The 18399-nt window shown below is 36.3% G+C and overlaps 1 protein-coding gene across 1 annotated transcript in view; it reads left to right on the forward strand.

Moving 5' to 3' along the window:
• MAN2A1 (mannosidase alpha class 2A member 1) overlaps positions 1 to 18399 on the forward strand; it is a 115984-nt gene that overhangs the window by 77722 nt on the left and 19863 nt on the right. The window contains exons 13-19 of the mRNA XM_086769882.1: positions 399 to 564; positions 2954 to 3184; positions 3291 to 3413; positions 11285 to 11399; positions 13274 to 13407; positions 14680 to 14821; positions 18096 to 18229. Of these exons, the coding sequence (XP_086626008.1) occupies positions 399 to 564; positions 2954 to 3184; positions 3291 to 3413; positions 11285 to 11399; positions 13274 to 13407; positions 14680 to 14821; positions 18096 to 18229 (1045 nt within the window). The remainder of the gene's footprint in view (positions 1 to 398; positions 565 to 2953; positions 3185 to 3290; positions 3414 to 11284; positions 11400 to 13273; positions 13408 to 14679; positions 14822 to 18095; positions 18230 to 18399) is intronic.

The raw sequence follows: 18399 nt of genomic DNA on the forward strand, positions 1-18399 counted from the left end.
GCAGATTTTGGCCGTTACTTCATTATTTCTAAATTATTTTAACTGTAAGTTAATAGTTCAGCTGGAAATTTAAAGTGCTCTTAAATATCTCAATTGTGCTTACAAATGTTAGTAGGAATTCTTTAGTAGTTAAGATGGGAAATTGATGTATTTTTATTGTAACGTCTTTTCAAAATTACTTCAAAAAATAATAGCATTAAGAAAAGAAGATCTGCCAAGAGTTAATGTTAAATATCTGTTGTTTCCTGGTTATGTTTTGCATATTTATTTGTTGTGGTATGTACCTGTTGTTCTAACATTGTTTAATGCTCTGTATGTAAAATTTTTGTGCAATTATATTAAATCTGAAGGAGGAGTCTTGTTTGCCAAAAGATAACTTGGCAAATACATTTTTGCAGGTACCTTTTGATATTTAATCCTACGGAACAAGAGCGATTTTCAGTGGTTTCAGTCCATGTGAATTCACCCAGAGTTAAATTATTATCTCCTCTGGGGAAACCTGTTACTGTCCAGATTAGTGCTGTTTGGGATGGAGCAACTACAATATCACATGAAGCGTATCAGGTATGCTACTTCAAGTTAAAAGCATTAAGGTTGTTTGGTTTTTTTTTTTTGACGGATATTGCAGCTTCACTGTTGAGGAAAATGGAAAGCATACTTCATTGTATTGACAATTTTGTCTTCTGCAGATAATGCCATTAATTCAGTCATTTTAAGGAAAAAAAGAAACATATATATTTAGCTTTTATGTTTTTCAAACTGATAAGTTACTGAACTTTTGTGATATAGTGTATTTAAAGGGTCAATTTCAGCTGCATGAACAGAAAATACTGGATGTGTGTCTTTTCTCCCAACTTTCTAAAGCTACTTTTTCCTTCAAGAGATAATCTGTGCATAGAGTCACACAGTTTATATGTGCTCGGGCACTCCAGATGGAAGGTTTTGTAAGTGTGATATCTGAGGCAGTTAAATTCTGATTTTTTTTGTCTTCCAGATATAGAGGCTGGACAGTAATCTCCCTACTCTTGTACTCAAGCTAGACAGATGAATTAGAGTCCACCTCTTAGTTTTTGTTTTATGAGAATTCTTAGATCATACATCATTATAGAAGATTGTCCCCAGTGTTCACACATCAGAACCTGTATTTTGTTAAATTTGTAGTGATATAATCTGTATTACTGTAATAGTACTGTATTACTTTAAAGCTTGCATTCTTTGTCTGATTTCTTTTGACGTGGGAGCCAAGTTGAACTTGTTTCAGGATAATATTCCTGTGAAGATAATTCAGTAAGTGTCTCAGTTGTCCTCCAAAGGGATAATTATTGATAATTTTCGTGGTTTAACCTCAATAAACAGGCAGTTTAATAGGTAAAGGAAAAGCCGTGTGTCTGAGCAAAGTGAAATAAAGAATTAATTGACTCCTTCCTGTCAGCAGGCAGGTTTTCAGCAATCTCCAAGAAAGCAGGGCTTCATCATGTGTAATGTTTACTTGGGAAGACAAGTGCCATCAGTCCCTATGCCCCCCATTCCTCTTTCTTCTCCCAGTTTTTATTGCTGAGCCCAATGCCATATGGTCTCAGATATTCCTCTGGTCAGCTGGGGTCAGCTGTCCCAGCTGTGTCCCCTCCCAGCTTCTTGTGTACCCCCAGCCTGCTTGCTGGTGGCGTGGTGTGAGAAGCTGAAAGACCCTGATGCTGCATAAGCACTCCTCAACAATCACTAAAACATCCCTGTGTTATCAACACTGTTGATATCAAAGTGTAGCACCATATGAGCTACTGTGAATAAATTTAACTTTATCTCAGCCAAAACCAGCACAATAATTAACACTGTTATTTGCTTGAAGAAGAACAAATAAAATTACATATCTGTACCTCAAATTCCAGGCAAATTGCTTTGGAGATTTAATTTGTATATTACTCTTCTGTGCAGATTACTTTATAGCTCCTAAATAACCAGAGACCAAAATTGAGCCAGTTGTCTTATATTTTGCCATTTAAATTTGTGGATTTTTAAATGCAGCTTAACTGATAAGTAAAATCTGTGTACGTGTGATACACTGTCCTGGTTTCAACAGGGATGGAGTTAATTTTCCTCTAAGTAGCTGGTCTGTTTTGGATTTCAGATATGAAGAATGTTGATAAACACCCTGATGTTGATAAACAGTTGCTGATGAGACCAAGGACACTGTCCAGCTTTCCAGGTCTTGCTAATTTGCAGGTGCAGGAGACTGGGAGGGATATAGACAGAATAATTGACCCAAACTGGCAAAATAGAGAATTCCATGCCGTAAATGTCATGCTCAGTATATAGGTGGGGGTCGCCCATGGTGGGAGGTGCAGCTAAATCTCCCTTATTCTCTCCTTCTCGATCCCTTGCTTGCTGCTTGATTTTGTTTCTGTAATCACTGCTCGGATTGGGCTGTATTGGTCATTGGGACATCAGGTGGTGAGAAATCATGCATTGTTCATTTTGTGCATTTTACTAGCCTTATATTTTGTTGTTATTGTAGTTTTCCTTTGCTATTTTAGTAAACTGTCTTCATCTCAACCCATGAGTTTTCCTTTCTCCCCATTTCTGTCCCCCATTGCACTGGGGACGGGCAGGGTGAGCAAGAAACTGTGTGGTGACCGGGGCTAAACCACAACATACACTGGACACACATACTTAATGCTAACATTTTTATTCAACAAGGTTAAAAATTATTATGGCATTATTATAACAGTGATCTTGGTCCTAAGCAGATTAGTGGTGCAGACGTTTTTGTTTGTTAATTCTCCTTAACATGCTTCAGTTATTAATTTTGGAATGTCATTTGTATATTTCATATTTGTTTATGGTATATGGTGAAAATTCAGCCATCCTAAAACTATTGAAGCAAAAGGAGTAAACTTAGCATACAAAGTCAATAATTTGATGTTTTTAATAATAACTTCTTCTTTGCTCCCAACAGATTTCCTTTGTGGCACATCTACCACCTTTGGGGCTTGGAGTTTACCAGCTTTTTGAGGTTCAGAGTTCAGAAGCAGTTTTAGCAGACTATAATATCTACATGAGAAATAGTAGGCAGGAGAAGCCAGACAAACTTTTCAAGATAAAAGAGATGCAAAATTCTGTGGATAATATAATCTTAGAAAATTCTTACATGAAACTGTGGTTTTCTGGAATGTCCGGACTACTGGAGGTAAGTTGCATTATACTTGGAAACACTATGTTTTACTTTTTAAGAACTTCTTATTTGTGGAAACTTAAACATGTCAACTACTTCAAACATGATTCTCTGTCCTTAGAAAATAAATACCAAAGAAGATGGTAAAAATCATCAAATGAAGGTGGAGTTTGCTTGGTATGGAACTACAAGTAACAGAGATAAAAGTGGAGCTTATCTCTTCTTACCAGATGGAGATGCCAAGGTAAATCTTCCATTTGTAGAGAAATTCTGATCTTGAAGTAACTTGAAGCGTTCTGCAAATACAGATTGGAAGAGCTGGCTTTCCCCAACACTGAAATCAGCAATGTGGCTAGAAATAATATCAGTTACTGAAAAGATTGGCAGAACTTCATACTTGATAACCCTAGATTTGAGTAAAAGCACAGCATTAATTTCAAAATATAAAAATATATGGAATATTTATGATTAACCAAAAAAAAAATTTACCTCTGCAGGAAATCCAGTGAGATGTGAGTGTTCACTATTAATAAAATAAATTCTCTTTCACTTCCTTTGGTGAAAGTTTAATACAATAACTAAGATACCGAGTCCCAGCTGATGAGTGTAAGGACAGAGTGGCAAGCAACTGTTCTGTTTTCTAGAGTTATCAGTATTTTTAGCTGTGTAATTTTTGAGGGCAACAGCATACTTCTATTAGTTTTTAAATTAGAGTTTCAGAAATGACAGTGTTTTTACAGTGACTTAATTGCCTATGAAGTCTACTGTACCACTTTTGGAACTGGAAAGGTGATATTTCAGAAAGCAAATGAAGAAATAATTAACACTTTTAAGAAACTACCTGATTTGGAGTGTAATTCTTCTGGCCAGTTTCTCCTGGGGAAACTTAAATTGCATCTGTAAGGCAAACTGGGAATTCTATGTTTACCATTTCAGGAAATAAGCAAGGGTAATCATTCTTCCTTTTTTGTGGGTTTTGTTTTGTTTGTTTGTTTTCGGGTTTTTTATGATTTGTTGTGTGTGTAAATCAGTCTGGAAGTGGACAGAACGGTTTCCTTTCCTTTTAGCAGTCTCTCCTAGAAGCATACGTTTTAAGGTCTGTGAGTTTGCGGTTTTAAACTATTTAGTATATTTAGTCCCATAGTTATTTCCATCAGTTATGTTCTACAAGGTTAACTTATCTTTAATTTTCAAATGTCAGTGGTTTCGATCTGAGAATACCTGAACAATATCACTTATGTTTTTTAATTTTCACTTTTCATCAACAGCCTGATCACACTTTAACTAATTTTATTTTAGATGCTACTTCATCTTTTGCTTATTAAAAAAATACTCACTAAATCAAACAGTTACGTAGTTTTAACTACACTTTTGAATTATTTGCTTTATAAAAATAATGTGGACAAATCTAGATAACAAAATGCTATGGTTTGAACAGAAAAAGTCTGTCATATGCCTGCAAGCATGGTTAGAAAATAAGGTACATACTGAATTTTTATTAAAAATGAAATTGAAGTACACTTTTAACATTAAAAATTGTGATCTGTTCTGCTTCTGGAACATTTTATACAATAAAATGAATAATGATTCTTCTAAAAATTCTACTTCATTAATATACCATTAGGCTTATTTGGCTGGCATTTTAATAACATTAATTAGGTTGTCCCACTGGGAATAACAATGTAATTCTATAGTAGTTTCTAAAACAGTTTGAAGTAATGATTTCTATCTTACAAGAAATGCCATCTATTCAGAGCTCTCAGTGTGAGGTGGATTGACTAACATTTTCAAAGTCCTTGTGTGGACTGGTGATAGGATAGATTACAGGCAGTTTTCTTGATTTTTGGCTAGGTGGTGTTTTTCCTATCCCACTCACCCTATGTATTACTGCAAAATTGGCAAAGGATAATTGCATTTGATATTGGATCTTTTTCCTCTGATAAGAGCACAGTTAAATGTTATTTTTGTCTTTATTAACTGGTTGTTTTCTCACCTGATAAGTCTTTTGGTTCCCTTTTTTTCAGTTCTACAAAAATCAAATTATTTTTCTTCATCTAGTTTAATCATCTGTCTTACTATAGTACTTATACAGCCTGTTTGGTCTTTGGTTCTTCTGCTAGTTTAATTTTGGAAACTTGGTGCCATGATATGCTAGGTTTGCAGACTGTAACTTAAAGCTGTGTCCATTCAGAACACGTGAGACACGTACAGTGCAGCTCTGGTCGTCACTAGGCTGTTCTGAGTGGGTGTCATGTTTTCTGCAGATGATGATCTGTGTACTAGAATGTACATGGATATGAATCTTTCAAGAGGTTCCTTGGATTAATCATCTTTATGGCTGACGTAAAACCAACCTGGAGTACAACAAAAAGTACATTCTTACTAAGAAGTGGTACACCTCTAGTACCATCACTAAGTTGGACATCAGCAGAGACCTGGGTTAGTGACAGTGATTTACACAGTATTAAGTAGAAGGTACACTGAACACCGATAATTCTTTGTACTACTCTGGAAAGAATAGCTGGACTTAGACCTCTACTACACCATGGGAAACATTGCCATGGTACAGCTAGACAGCCCTCAGTAAGAATAGTCTCTGGAGTTGTGGCGTACGGTCCTGACCGTGGATGATCCTGTCCCTACTGTCTCTGAAGTGTGAAAGAAGTTCAGTGACAGCCTGAGGTCAGGACACCGGTATGAATTCCAAGACAATAAAACAAACCAGAGGCTCCATGCTACAGCTCTAGAGATAATGCAGTGCTCCTACCATATATTTGTATTTTCTGCAAAATAGAACAAAAATAAGGTACCAGGGAAAAAGGCAGTATCTTAATTTTTTAAAATATCAGTACTACTTAACTGATTGACAATATTATCAAGGTTTGGAAGGAAGGGACTTCCTTCGCCCTCACAGCAAACACAAGTATCCTGCCTGTGAAGGGAAAACATGTTTGTATCTCCTGTGGCTTTGTGAAGGATGGCCAACTGTGTAGATATGTGAGATCTGGAGGAAAAAAATCAGTACACAATGCACTTAGAAGCAGTTATATGTCTATATGTTCTTCAAAGTATTTAAGACAAGTCAATATGTGATTACCTACTTACTAGCCATGTTTGGTATCAATAGGGAATAGAACAAAGCAATTCTTTCCAAAGAGTCAGATGCTAAATGTTTGTGGAATCAATGTGAGTTGTCCATTTTCTTGTTTTACAAATAATTTTTTTTCTGAATCAAATTGGACTTTTTTGGTAGGTCCAGACTTGGAAATTGTGATTCTGTCTCAGGCAGCTACGTCTGTGCACACATGTATGTACTAGTGGCTGTAAGTACTTAGGTACTAACAGAATATATAAAAAAGATTTTTTTTTTTAATTTTATTTTATTTTTGTCCTGCAGGATCTCTAGTGCTAGAGCCTTTCTCCCTCTTTTCGTCTTCACACTTTATCTCTGTGGTTGGAGTTCCTTTACCGATGATGACCTCTGACTTGCATAGCTGCAGCTGCTGCTACTAGCTTCGAGAAACTTTTTTCATGACAGGTCCTTTTCAAGCTGCCAGGATTACCTATTGCCTCTCCTTCTCAGAGAAGAACACGTATCTGAGTTATTTAAATGCTTGGCCTTCAAAACTGAGGAAAAGATAACTATATCTTTCAGGCTTTTTGTAAGTGAGATTGGGACATTCCACTGCCAAAAGGAGAGAGACTATCCATTTAGAGTATCCCACTGTATCCGTCTTCAGATCTTCCCTCTCAAAAGGGCAGAGGATCCTCATTCAAGCATGGTATCCTTACTTTTAATGCTTCCCTTGTTTTTTGCACGCCTGGTAACAGGAAAAGACAAGTGCACGGGCACCATTACCTGGAGGATGCTCAGAGTGCTCAGGAGTTGGCTGCCTTTGAAGAGTCTGTTCATTCCTTGATGCTGTGTATTTTCCTCAAGCATAATATCTATTATCTAAAAATCTGCCCCACATATTGGTGGGATTTTTTTTTTAGAGACAAAAAGATTAAAATGACAACCATCTCTCCTCTGCCACATAATTCTTAAAACACAGTTTTCAAGAGCTCATGGTATTTGATTCCCCTTCTACCCCCTCACTCAAAGCTATATCAAGGTCTGCCAAATGAAGACTAATCTGCTGTTGAGAAGCAACTTTTGTTGAAGGTTTTGCCTTGCTTTCTTTTTTAAAATCTCAGGCATATCAAGAGCAATTAATTCTGTATTGGAAAATATTCCTCTGGACATACTTTATTTGACTTGAACACCAACAATGTGCTATACTGCCAGAAATTTCTAGGCCACACTAAGATGGTTGGTAGTGCTTCACATTACTACAAGGGGAAAGGCTTATTGCACATACTTCATGCCTTCAGGCTGCAATATGCCATGCCAGCTTCTCTGCAAGCCAGTAATCCTTTAAGTGAAGGCATCTCTCCAGTCTTCTCCAACCCTTGGCATTTTGGCACCCAATTTGATGCCAAGTACTTGAACGTATCCTGGGGAGCTATGGATAATATTTTTCTCCAGGTATTCTCCCTAAAATTTCCCCCCACCTCCCTTCCTTCATGAGGAGGTTGTCGTATTTCTCTTGAATAGGAGTACTGAAAAACACTGGACCCCTTGAGCCATAGTTCTTTTATTCTGTTTCTGAAAATACTGCTTTCTAGGCTCAACAAAACCTGACACAGCAGGCTTCTGAATCTTGTGCAATGCAACTCATTCCAGTGGAGCTGAGAGGAACAGATTTTGCAGAGACTATTCATTTTAACTGTTTAGGAAGTGGAATCTTAAGACTACCACTGGATATAAGGTCTGTATATTTTTATTCCTAATTTAAGGTGTAAGTAATCATAGAATCCTTCATCCTGGAAGCAAAGTCCAAGCTCCCACTCAAACCAGAGTAAATACTGAATTCAGAGCAGGGCTCTGTTCAATCAGTTTTGCGAATAGCTTTATCATTGTTTGTTTCTTCCACTTAGAACTAAGAAAGTGGTTTGTGTTTGAGTAGTAAGAGGCCTATTTCTGCATCTTAGTTAGACTTTTACATCAACAGTATCTTTATATTTCAGATCCAGGACCAGGATCATGTCACAGACTTCTGTCCGTCTCACCAAGGATCTTTACAATGATACTAGAATAATTACATATTCAGTGCATAAAGTTGGTTTCCTGCTTAAAGGCCTGATTCACCGAAATGTTTTCGGTGTGGCAAACTTGGTCATTTATCTCTTTGTAGGTTCTGAACTCAGTATGTCTCCAGATGTCTATAAAGAAATTACTTTCTACGATTTCATTTTTCCTGTTTGCCCAACAAGTGAGAAGCAACAGGCATTCTTGAGAACTTGAGTATACATCATATCTCCACTCTTTGTATCAGAAAGAACTTGTCTGAACTCTAAAACCACGTGGTAACTTGTGCCTTTGTAACTCTTCTTCCTCCTGTGTAGCTTTTCCCTGCACTGTGTCTGAATTAGAGGCTTGCAAACTGATTTTGATACACTTTTCTCAGTGAATGTGCTAGCAGAGTAAAAAATTACAATTTAAAAAAAATTGATTAGTTACATATGATATCTGCAAAATGACACTTAATTCCTTTTCTTTCTGTTTACCTCATCTTTCCATAGTTTAGAACATTAAAGATGGTTGCCTTTATCTTGAGCTGGGGAGCTGATCTGGCTACATGCACAGCTGGGAGACTCCAGTGTGTGAATGTAGTGTTTGTGGCAATATCCCAGAATCTGAGAGCTGTAAAACACATCACATTTTGGCTTTCTACTTGTATGGAAACAACAGAGTTTCTCCAATTATATATATATATATATTTTTTTTTTTTACTTCTTGTTTTAACATAATTACTTCAGGTAATTTTTTTTTTTTTTTAAAATTAGTGCACAGCCTTTTGCATTCCTTTGTTACTCATCTAACATCTCCTCACATTACTGGTTTGATCCTGGATAGCTCTAGTGAGAGCCCTAGTGAGAAGTGTCTTTACAAGCAACATAAAAAAGCCCGTAAGATAAGTGTTACTTTGCTAACAGAATGTATTTCGCAGCCTGCTGTTCGTGTAAATAGTGTTTTCCTAGGCACTAAGTGGCAAGGGTGTTTGCTTGGCCTGAAGATCCCTTAGTTCATCTTCTGAGAGTTCCTTTTGCTGCTGTTTCAGTCATTCGTTGCTAACCTGAGGAAATTAATGTTGCCCTACCCTGCAGGTAGGATTTTGAAGAGTTTGATTATTCCACCTTCTTGTCAGTAATCCAGTTCCTCTATGGGATTTTAATCTAAACATGTACTTCTGGGAGCATGTAGTCACAGGTTAAATGCGTTTGTCTTCTCTACCTATGTGTGACAGATAAGCAAATAGATAGCAATCTCTTCTGCCGAAGGAAAGGGGAAGATTCAGTGTATATTTACTGATCTTGTCAGTTTTTCATGGAAATAATGCAAAAGGCATCTCAAATTCTAACTTAAGACATGGTCTTTGAATTTCCTTTATCCTCGTATATTAATTCAGCTGGCTTCTGTGCCCTCCTAATATCATACTTCTGTATTCCTCACCTAGCAAATGGATTTTGCATAATAGATAACATTTATCTGTCTTATTGACAAGATGAGATGCCTTGGAAGTATCCCATCATTTTTTCATGTCAACTGGTAGCAATTCCAAAAGATTCTTTCCTTGTTTGGGTTTTTGTACTGATTAACTGGATAAAGCATCACTGTAAGATGAATCAGTAGAAAAATTGTCTGTCCCTAAAACAACTCATCTTACAAAAGTGTAAGCAACTATGATTCCTCTACCAAACTTCTGTACAAGGTATTTCTGTAGTTGAAAGCTGAACCCTCTTGGAGCTCTGGCAAAGCTTTTATTAAACACTGTTCTGTCTGAAGCTTTAGGAATAAAGCTGTGAATAGGAAGGCAGGTGTTTAGGGTGTTTAGTCTTTCAAAGTCTCTTTCAGTTTCTTCTTTTATACAACACTTCTTGAAATCTTCTATGGCAATATGTATAGTTATATGTTCAAAGAAGATGATTGGACAATATGTACCTGTACTTGTTCTTTTCTGACATGTTATATATGTAACCTTCATACATTTGCTCTTTGATTTCCTTGCTTGAGAAGAGCGAGCATGCTCTGTCTTTCTTATGACATTGGTACATACTGGAGGAGGATAGCCATCCTCTAAGAGCTTTCTACTTAGATCCTTCTGAATAAGATGTTTTTCAAGCATTTTATTGGGGTTTTTGAGTGAAGTCTTTATTGCTATTGCTCTATAGTAATAGTTGCATGTGTTGTATTTTCATTTTTGGCTTTGTACACACTTAATATTTAACCTATTTTTACCTTTGTAGCCATCCAGGTATTTCTATATAGTGTATACAGTTCAGTTTGGGAGCAACTGTTTTAAAGAAAAAGTCATCACTTGCTTAGCCAACACTCAAAGTACTGTGACTACTGTACTTAGTCTCTTTGGTTTGACTATGTGGAAATTCTGCTAGTCTTTGAGAGACGTTAGTAAGAAGCCAGTGTCCCTCTTGAGGTTTCTTAATTGTTCCCAGCACTACCTTCCATTCCCTGGCAACTGTAGCTGCTTTTGATGAAGATCCTTTTTGAAAAGAATATCTGAACGGATCCACAAGACGGTGTAGAGGCAACTTTCCTCATGCAGTGTGTGCCACTGATACAGTAAACTGTGAGCAAACCAAACAGACAGTTAAACCATCTGCCACAGATCATGACATTATAGTGTTTGATTACTGGTTAGCAAGTACAATTTTGCTAACAAAAAAGCTCAATCTAGATGTTTGCAATATTAATATGTTACTGTGTTTGTCTGTAGGCCTTGCATTCATTAATCCTCCTAAAATACCTCTGAGATATATAATGAGGGTTATCCTTATTTTAGCTAAAGGAAAAGTGAAACTCTGAAGAATAATTGCTGAATTTCAGATTAGGATTAATTTTTTTATTTCCCAGTTTTTAGACTAGACTTAGATATAGAATAGGTAAAAAAATTAAAATGCTATTTAATATTTATTGAACAGTTTGATTTACTGACACTACTTTTAGCAAAACTTTCAAAATAATTATTCTAACTTTCTGTTTTCTTTTTGTAGCCTTATATTTTTACAGATCCACCTATCATAAGAGTTACTTATGGAAGCATTTTCTCAGAAGTTGTATGTTTTTTCCACCACGTGACGCATACTATGCGACTGTATAAAGTCCAGGGTAAGAATTGTGAAATTCTGTGTGTCTCAGCAGTTATTTTTCATCACTATAGTCTTGGATCCTAGCTGCCTTTCTAATGTTTAAGTGCACTTCTGAATTAGTGCAGAATTCATCAGACTGAAGTCTTTACTGGGTCCAGTGCACCATGATCCCTTTCTGAGCATCATGCTAGTCATTAAGATGGTGTGCTTAAACTCCATAGATTTGTTAGGAGATACCTCTCAGTATTAGGAAATTTCATAGTATAAGTTACTAAAAACGGTGTCCTAAACTTTACTGGGTCATCTGAATGCTGTAGGTAACTGTAAATTATGACAATGAGAAAAAAACATTTTAGAAATATCTTGGAGATTATGTAAAAATGTATTTTCTTTCATAGCTTCAAACTTACTGATGGAGATAGAACATATCTTCTCTAAACTTGCAAAAACTCTAAAGTTATTTGTGAGTGGCATTAATAGTGAAGTCTGATTTACTCCACAACTGTAGGTATGCTTTAGTTACCTGTGAGCTTCCTCTTTATGTTCTTTATCTGCTTGGAAGAGCTTGTGGCAGAATCAGCTGTGTCTGTTGTGAGGCACCAGCACTGAACAGTAGCATATTGACTCTGTGTTTATTTTAGAATTAACAAAGTAAAGACCTCCTTAAGGAAACTACTCCAACGTAGTAGTTAGTTTTAGTTTAGTTTTAGTTAGTTTTAGACAAAAAAACAAAAACAAAAAACTAAAAAAACTAAAAAACAAAAAGTTTTAGTTTAGTTAGTTTTAGACAAAACTGCTAAAAAAAACCCACACTATATGTGTAGAAGGAAAAAGCAGTGGTGCTACTCTTTGTCCGTGTGCTTAGGAATCTAGGAATTTTATTGAAGATATTTTGTCCTTCTGCAAAAGATTCTGCAGTTCAGGAGCCCAAACTGATGAGCATGCCTCTGAATCTTTTGAGTTAACATATGATGAACTGTTAAAAAGAAATTCTTTAAAAAGATTTTAAAATGCTGTCTTCAAGATTAAATTGACTAATTTGGTTAATCAGTCCCTCGTTTTCTACTATCTTCTGTTTACAGTCCATCAGGCAAGCCCAATGTAATTTCATCTCACTACAAAGAGATATTTCAGATCTGTGTTCTGCTTGGCAGAATTCTTTTCACAGTTGTTAGTCTCATTAGACTAAAGAAGTGGTGGAAGTGATCATGCTGAGGGAGGGTATGGTTCAGTCCAAGCTGTGTCTCAAACTGTTTGAAAAATCAGGTTATTATTAAAGATATTTAATTTTCAGTGGCAGGCACTGTAGAAAAAAAAAATCTCACTGAATAAGAGTCTGCATTTTCAGATACTTAATCCTTCTGTTAATAAATAGACCTCTTCTCCTGGTCAGCAAAGACTTGTGTCCTGGTTGTGGTCATATCAGTGTGCAATTTCTTAATTCATTGTCCTTGAGGAAGATTCTCCTGGTTTCCTTACTAGTAGAACAGTTGTTGTCAAGAAGCTGGTAACTTCATTCTTGTCTGTGGACGGCAGGAACTGCATAAGGGTCAAGGGGATGCCTTGCTCCAAAGTATTAGCTGCCACTAAAGACAGCACTTAACTGTTGTCTGCTGTTTCTTCCTGATTTACCAGAAACCACATTGGTACTTACCATGAATTGCTTCTGTTCTTCAGTGAGGGTTTCAGGCTGTTTGTTCAATGAGTACTGCATTAGAAGTCCTCCTATATCATATGCTAGATAACTGAACTAGCTTCAAATATCTGATTAGGTATAACAGAAAACTAGCAGGGGAAAAATAGATTACTGTGTTCTGGGAGTATAGTCATTCTTATATATGTGGCAATTGCTTTTAAAATTTGAGAGATTTTAAATGCATCTTTTTCGTGTAGGTTTGGAAAGCCAGTCTCTTGAAGTTTCCAATATTGTGGATATTAGAGGAGAATATAATCGTGAGCTTGCAATGAGAATTTCATCTGACATAAACAGTCAAAATAGATTCTATACTGATCTTAATGGATATCAGGTAATTATTGTCTATTAATTATAAAAGGCTAAGATCTCAGTTTTTGACAGTCTTAAAACTTCTAATTGTGAAAAGTTGGGTCATATTAATCAAACTCTTATGTTAAACTCCACTAATCATTTAGAAGGCAAAAAATTTAAAAATGTATCTTACAGAATTTGATTTAGACAAGATGAGTCATGGTATCATAGAATAGTTAGGGTTGGAAGAGAGCTTTAAAGGTCATCTAGTCCAATCCCCCTGCAAGAAGCAGAGACATCTCCAACTACATCAGGTTGCTTAGAGCCCCATCCAACCTGACCTTGAATATTTCCAGGGATGAGACATCCACCACCCCTCCAGGCAACTTATTTCAGTGAAGTGGCAACTGTTTTCTTTCAAGAAGTTTAAATATTCCTTTATATTATTTTCAACATAAGAATTGTAATAGAGCAAGTTACAACAAGCCACCATGTAGTTGTTTGTGTATCTGCCTTCTTTCCCCTCTGCTTTGTCTATTTAATTAGAGCCCTTTGGGTAGCACAGTCGCACGTGTACATAAGGTACAGCAGATCAGACCAAGAGAACAACTGCTTGCTGCTGTGGTGGAAATAAATGATGTATTTGTGGAGTGTAATAACCTGTTCTGTTGGTAATGCATCTGATGAAATATAGTGTGACTATTTTCTTAACTTGAACTCTGCATCACACTCAAAAAAAAAAATTTTCCTTACTTTCCTTCCTTGCTAAAAATAATTTTGCAAATACATTGAAAACCATACCTACTGAGTAAGACACTACTGTTTTTCCAGTTAGTGTGTAGTACTACATTTTGCTGGAGACAGTAAAGTTAATATTTAAAAATGAAAATAATTTTAGTACTACTACTAATTTGTCATGTACCATTCAAGAATTCCACTAGTGCTTTAATAAGTTCCCATTATAAGGCAACATTTCTTTTTCTGCTACCTTGAACCTATTCACTGCTTGCTCTCTAGAGGAGAAAATTTTTCTCTCATTGTATAACTGTCACTATTGCTTTTTTTGTAGGTTACCTTGATGAATCTTTCAGATTTTTTAAAAATATTCTTTGATCTAAAAGTACATTGAAGTTATCATTTCCAAAGTGGTTATTTTAGCCGCAAATCTACAAAAAGCCAAATAATACAGTCAGGTGAATGCTTTGGTGCTGGTTGTGCTTTTAAAACACAAGGGATAAATGTCTGAAAAAGTCTTTGAAATTTAAATGCATAAAAAGAATGTATTTTATTGAAGTTTGTGTTCATACTGCAGATCCAGCCCAGACTAACGATGAGCAAATTGCCTCTTCAAGCAAATATCTATCCTATGACTACAATGGCTTATATCCAAGATGTTGGTGTTCGTTTGACACTTCATTCAGCTCAGTCTCTAGGTGTTGCAAGCTTGAAAAATGGTAAGTGTAAGGTGATAGATGTTATGAAAGCCTGGCCTTCATGATTGTCTGAAGTAGTTCATTCAGAGATTACCATACCTACTAGCATTTGAAGGATGGAAATATGTTTCTCCAACTCTGACAAGTTTTAGAATATGTCCATAAGGGAAGAGGTAGAGGTTTTTCCCATATGAGATCATGCTGTCTTCAGTGAAAGATCTGTCTCAAACTAGAGACAGAGGAAAGTGATTATGAAAAAGCCAAAATGAGCAATAAGTTGTCAGAACCAGATATTTTTCAGACAGATATTTTTCTGATGGAACTCAAGGGTGAAACAGCAAAACTAAGTGGTTTGTTCTCTTTTGTACTGCTCTGGTAGCAGAGAGCTTAAGATGGATAATGGGATGCTGATAATGTTTTTTGATTTATTTGTTTGCTTTAGGGTAGAAAGCACTAAGTCTTAAGCTATGTGCAGTATAGCCTAACATCCCTGTCAAGGAAAACAAGAGCAGCTTTTTTCAAATACTAGAATTAGTGAAATAAAGGATAAAAGTTACCCCAGCTAAGAATAAACATACTTCTGAAGCAAAATCACAAACTTAATGAAGTACTTTGAAAGAGCAGATTAATATGTTGACCAGAAAAATCAATTCATATTAAGAATTCTGAAAGAGATGCAGTCTTGTCCCTCACAGCAGAGAAGGCTGTGATGTATGGCTGAGAGGGGTGGAAGCAGAGGTCAGTTGTTCAGTCTAGGCTACTACCAGAATGAGGAGGTGTCCAAATAAAGCTAGCAAGTAGTGGACAAAATACAGTATGTAATTTGTACTTTAAGATGTATAATTCCTTGCTGTGAAATATTGTGAGTTTAAATTTACATAATTTTGAAAAACTATGGAATGAATACTTAGGGGAAAAAAAGCTTTTCAGAAACTGTACCGAAATCTATTTCCCAGTTTATTTTCAGAAAAATGTTATATTATCGTCTCTTCTGATAAAAGCTGAATACTATACTAAATTGATGGCAGTATTAGCAAACCTAATTCATTTTAGGCCAAAGACTTAACACTGGCCTATAGAGGGATGCTTTAGTAAAGCCATAGTGGAAAATATCAGCTTTTTGTTTCCAAGACAATCTGATACAAGACCTGGACCACATTTTTTCCATGCCTTCCATTGCTAGAAACCAAATTCCCTTTGGCTTGATCTTGTGAATGAACTTGACACCACCACATGTTTGTAGGCACTTATTACATGGGTATTGGAGACTTAATTAGTGTACAGAGGCTTTGTTTGTACACTTGTCATAGTGTCTGTATTTGTTTTTTAACAATCCTGGTCTCTGCATCACAGAATAATGCAACATCTAAGTCCACAAAGACCCCTACTCTTTGTCTTCAAGTTAATAGAAGTTAAGACTAGCGCTGTTTGACATATTGCAATTCAGTATCAAGAAGAAACTGGCTTTCTGTGAGCACTGGTTTCAGCCTGGTCAGAGGACATGGGAGGCTCTTCCCCTACTCCAGTTAAATACAAGGGCAAAGATGTATCTCATACCTGGTCATGACATTACTTTCTGAATTATATATTGTCACTTTTTGGTAAATTTTATGATGTCAGTCAAGGTTAAGAGATAGTTAGCAAAATCAGATATTTTCCCTGAATAAAAGTGAGCACCCTTTTAGTGCTCACTGAAAAAGAGGAAGAGAATGTATTCATCTGACTTGTTACCATTAGGTAATATTTCACAAAATTACTACCTTTGTCTTGAGGGTGTGTTGGACTCCTTAAAAGAGAACAACAAAGAAGCTGAAGGTTCTGTGACTGCTGAAAGTCATATGCTTCCTGACACTTCTTTTGAAGGCCCTTCAGGATCTCAAAGGGACCCTGGAAGAAAATTCAAAAACATTGCAGTTTAGGCAAGTGCCTTGGGTAGCTGTGTATCTTTGTTTTTGGGACTGTGTATCTCAAGGCATAACCCATCTGAGATTTCTATGAACAGCTGATTTTTTTCTCACTTCTCATTCTTGGATTAGAGATGCATTCCTTGCTGTGGAGCAGTTAGTTAAATCTCATGCTGCCAGAGGATCTCAGCAGTATGGAGTAGAATTTCTCACTGTATTGTCATCAGTCTTCAACATCAGCTTCCAAGAGACTTGATAAAAAACTGTAAATTATATGTGCCACAACTTTTTTCCTTCTTTTCATCTTTCTTCCCCTTTGTCGTATTGGATGCATAATCACTTCTTAATGTTAGATGCCAATCATCCTCCACCTTGTAAGTTCCATCCAGTTCTGCTCTAATTTACTACTTAGTGAATTTACTCCGTGCTCCAGGGAAGACCTGCAGATAGATGGGATGCACCATTGCTGTTTAGAGGTGGACTTCCTGCAGTCTGATGAGTATTTAACGAGGTAGTGAGAGATCACTTATGTCCTGAAGCCTCAAGCCAGCAGATAGATGGGATGCACCACTGCTGTTTAGAGGTGGACTTCCTGCAGTCTGATGAGTATTTAACGAGGTAGTGAGAGATCACTTATGTCCTGAAGCCAGCAATTTCACTAAAATAATATTTTTAAATCTTTGACCCACTTTTGAAATGTTTTTTATCTCTGGCTTTAGTAGCACTCATTATTTTGTTTGTATTTGCTGTTCACAATTGCCTTAGGAGTCATATTTTGTCAGCCTTCGTTATCCTAGCTTCTTAAAGAATATTGCAACTACAGCTGAGTAGTTTTGGATCTAGATCTTCTAAATTTTGTTTGAAAACTTTGACAAAAGTTAATCATAGGTTTGACTTCTTACTGTGGTTTTAGCTTCTTTCAGAGACTTACTGTACCTGTCTGTCAGCCCATGTTCACACAGCAGTCCATGAAGACCATCAGTTTGAGGCACAATCCTAGTCTTATATCTTAGTTCAAAATGGTAGTTTACATCTTACTTGTTGCTAGCTGTCTTCTGTCCTGGATACACTTGGCTTCGTGTGCCAATTATCCTTACTACAAATAATATTTAACAGTAATGACTTTCATGCTCAACTTCTGCTTAGACTCTTAAGTTAAAAGTTTGCTGGAAGGCTTACGAAATTTTCTTGGAAGGTTGTAAACAGACAAAGCCTAAATATATTAAATATTTTCATAACCAGTCCTAACAATATTGATGTGCTATTACTCTTCTATATGCAAGAGAAAAATTGTGATTGTTTATAAGTTATATTTCAGGGTATTTTTCTTATGTTTAATAGAAGCTTTACATATTCTTATTACCAGTATAATCCTTGTATTGCTCTTTCAGGTCAGTTGGAAGTGATCATGGATCGTCGACTTATGCAGGACGACAACCGTGGCCTTGGACAAGGTGTCCAAGATAACAAGATTACAGCTAATATCTTCCGACTTCTGCTGGAAAGAAGACATGGAACAGATATGGTAGGATTTGCAGTTTGGATTTTTCTGGCTAATTAAGATATAAGTATTTATTTCTGTTGCAGCAGCAGTGAACATAAAGAAATAATTCCATGAGCAGTGGAACTACAGAAACATAGTTTCCAAGGGAGTTTTGTCGGGTTGTTTGCGTATTCTTATCATAAAGGCTTCAT

This window comes from Chlamydotis macqueenii, chromosome Z (assembly GCF_036417535.1).
Source record: "Chlamydotis macqueenii isolate bChlMac1 chromosome Z, bChlMac1.mat, whole genome shotgun sequence".
NCBI lineage: Eukaryota > Metazoa > Chordata > Aves > Otidiformes > Otididae > Chlamydotis > Chlamydotis macqueenii.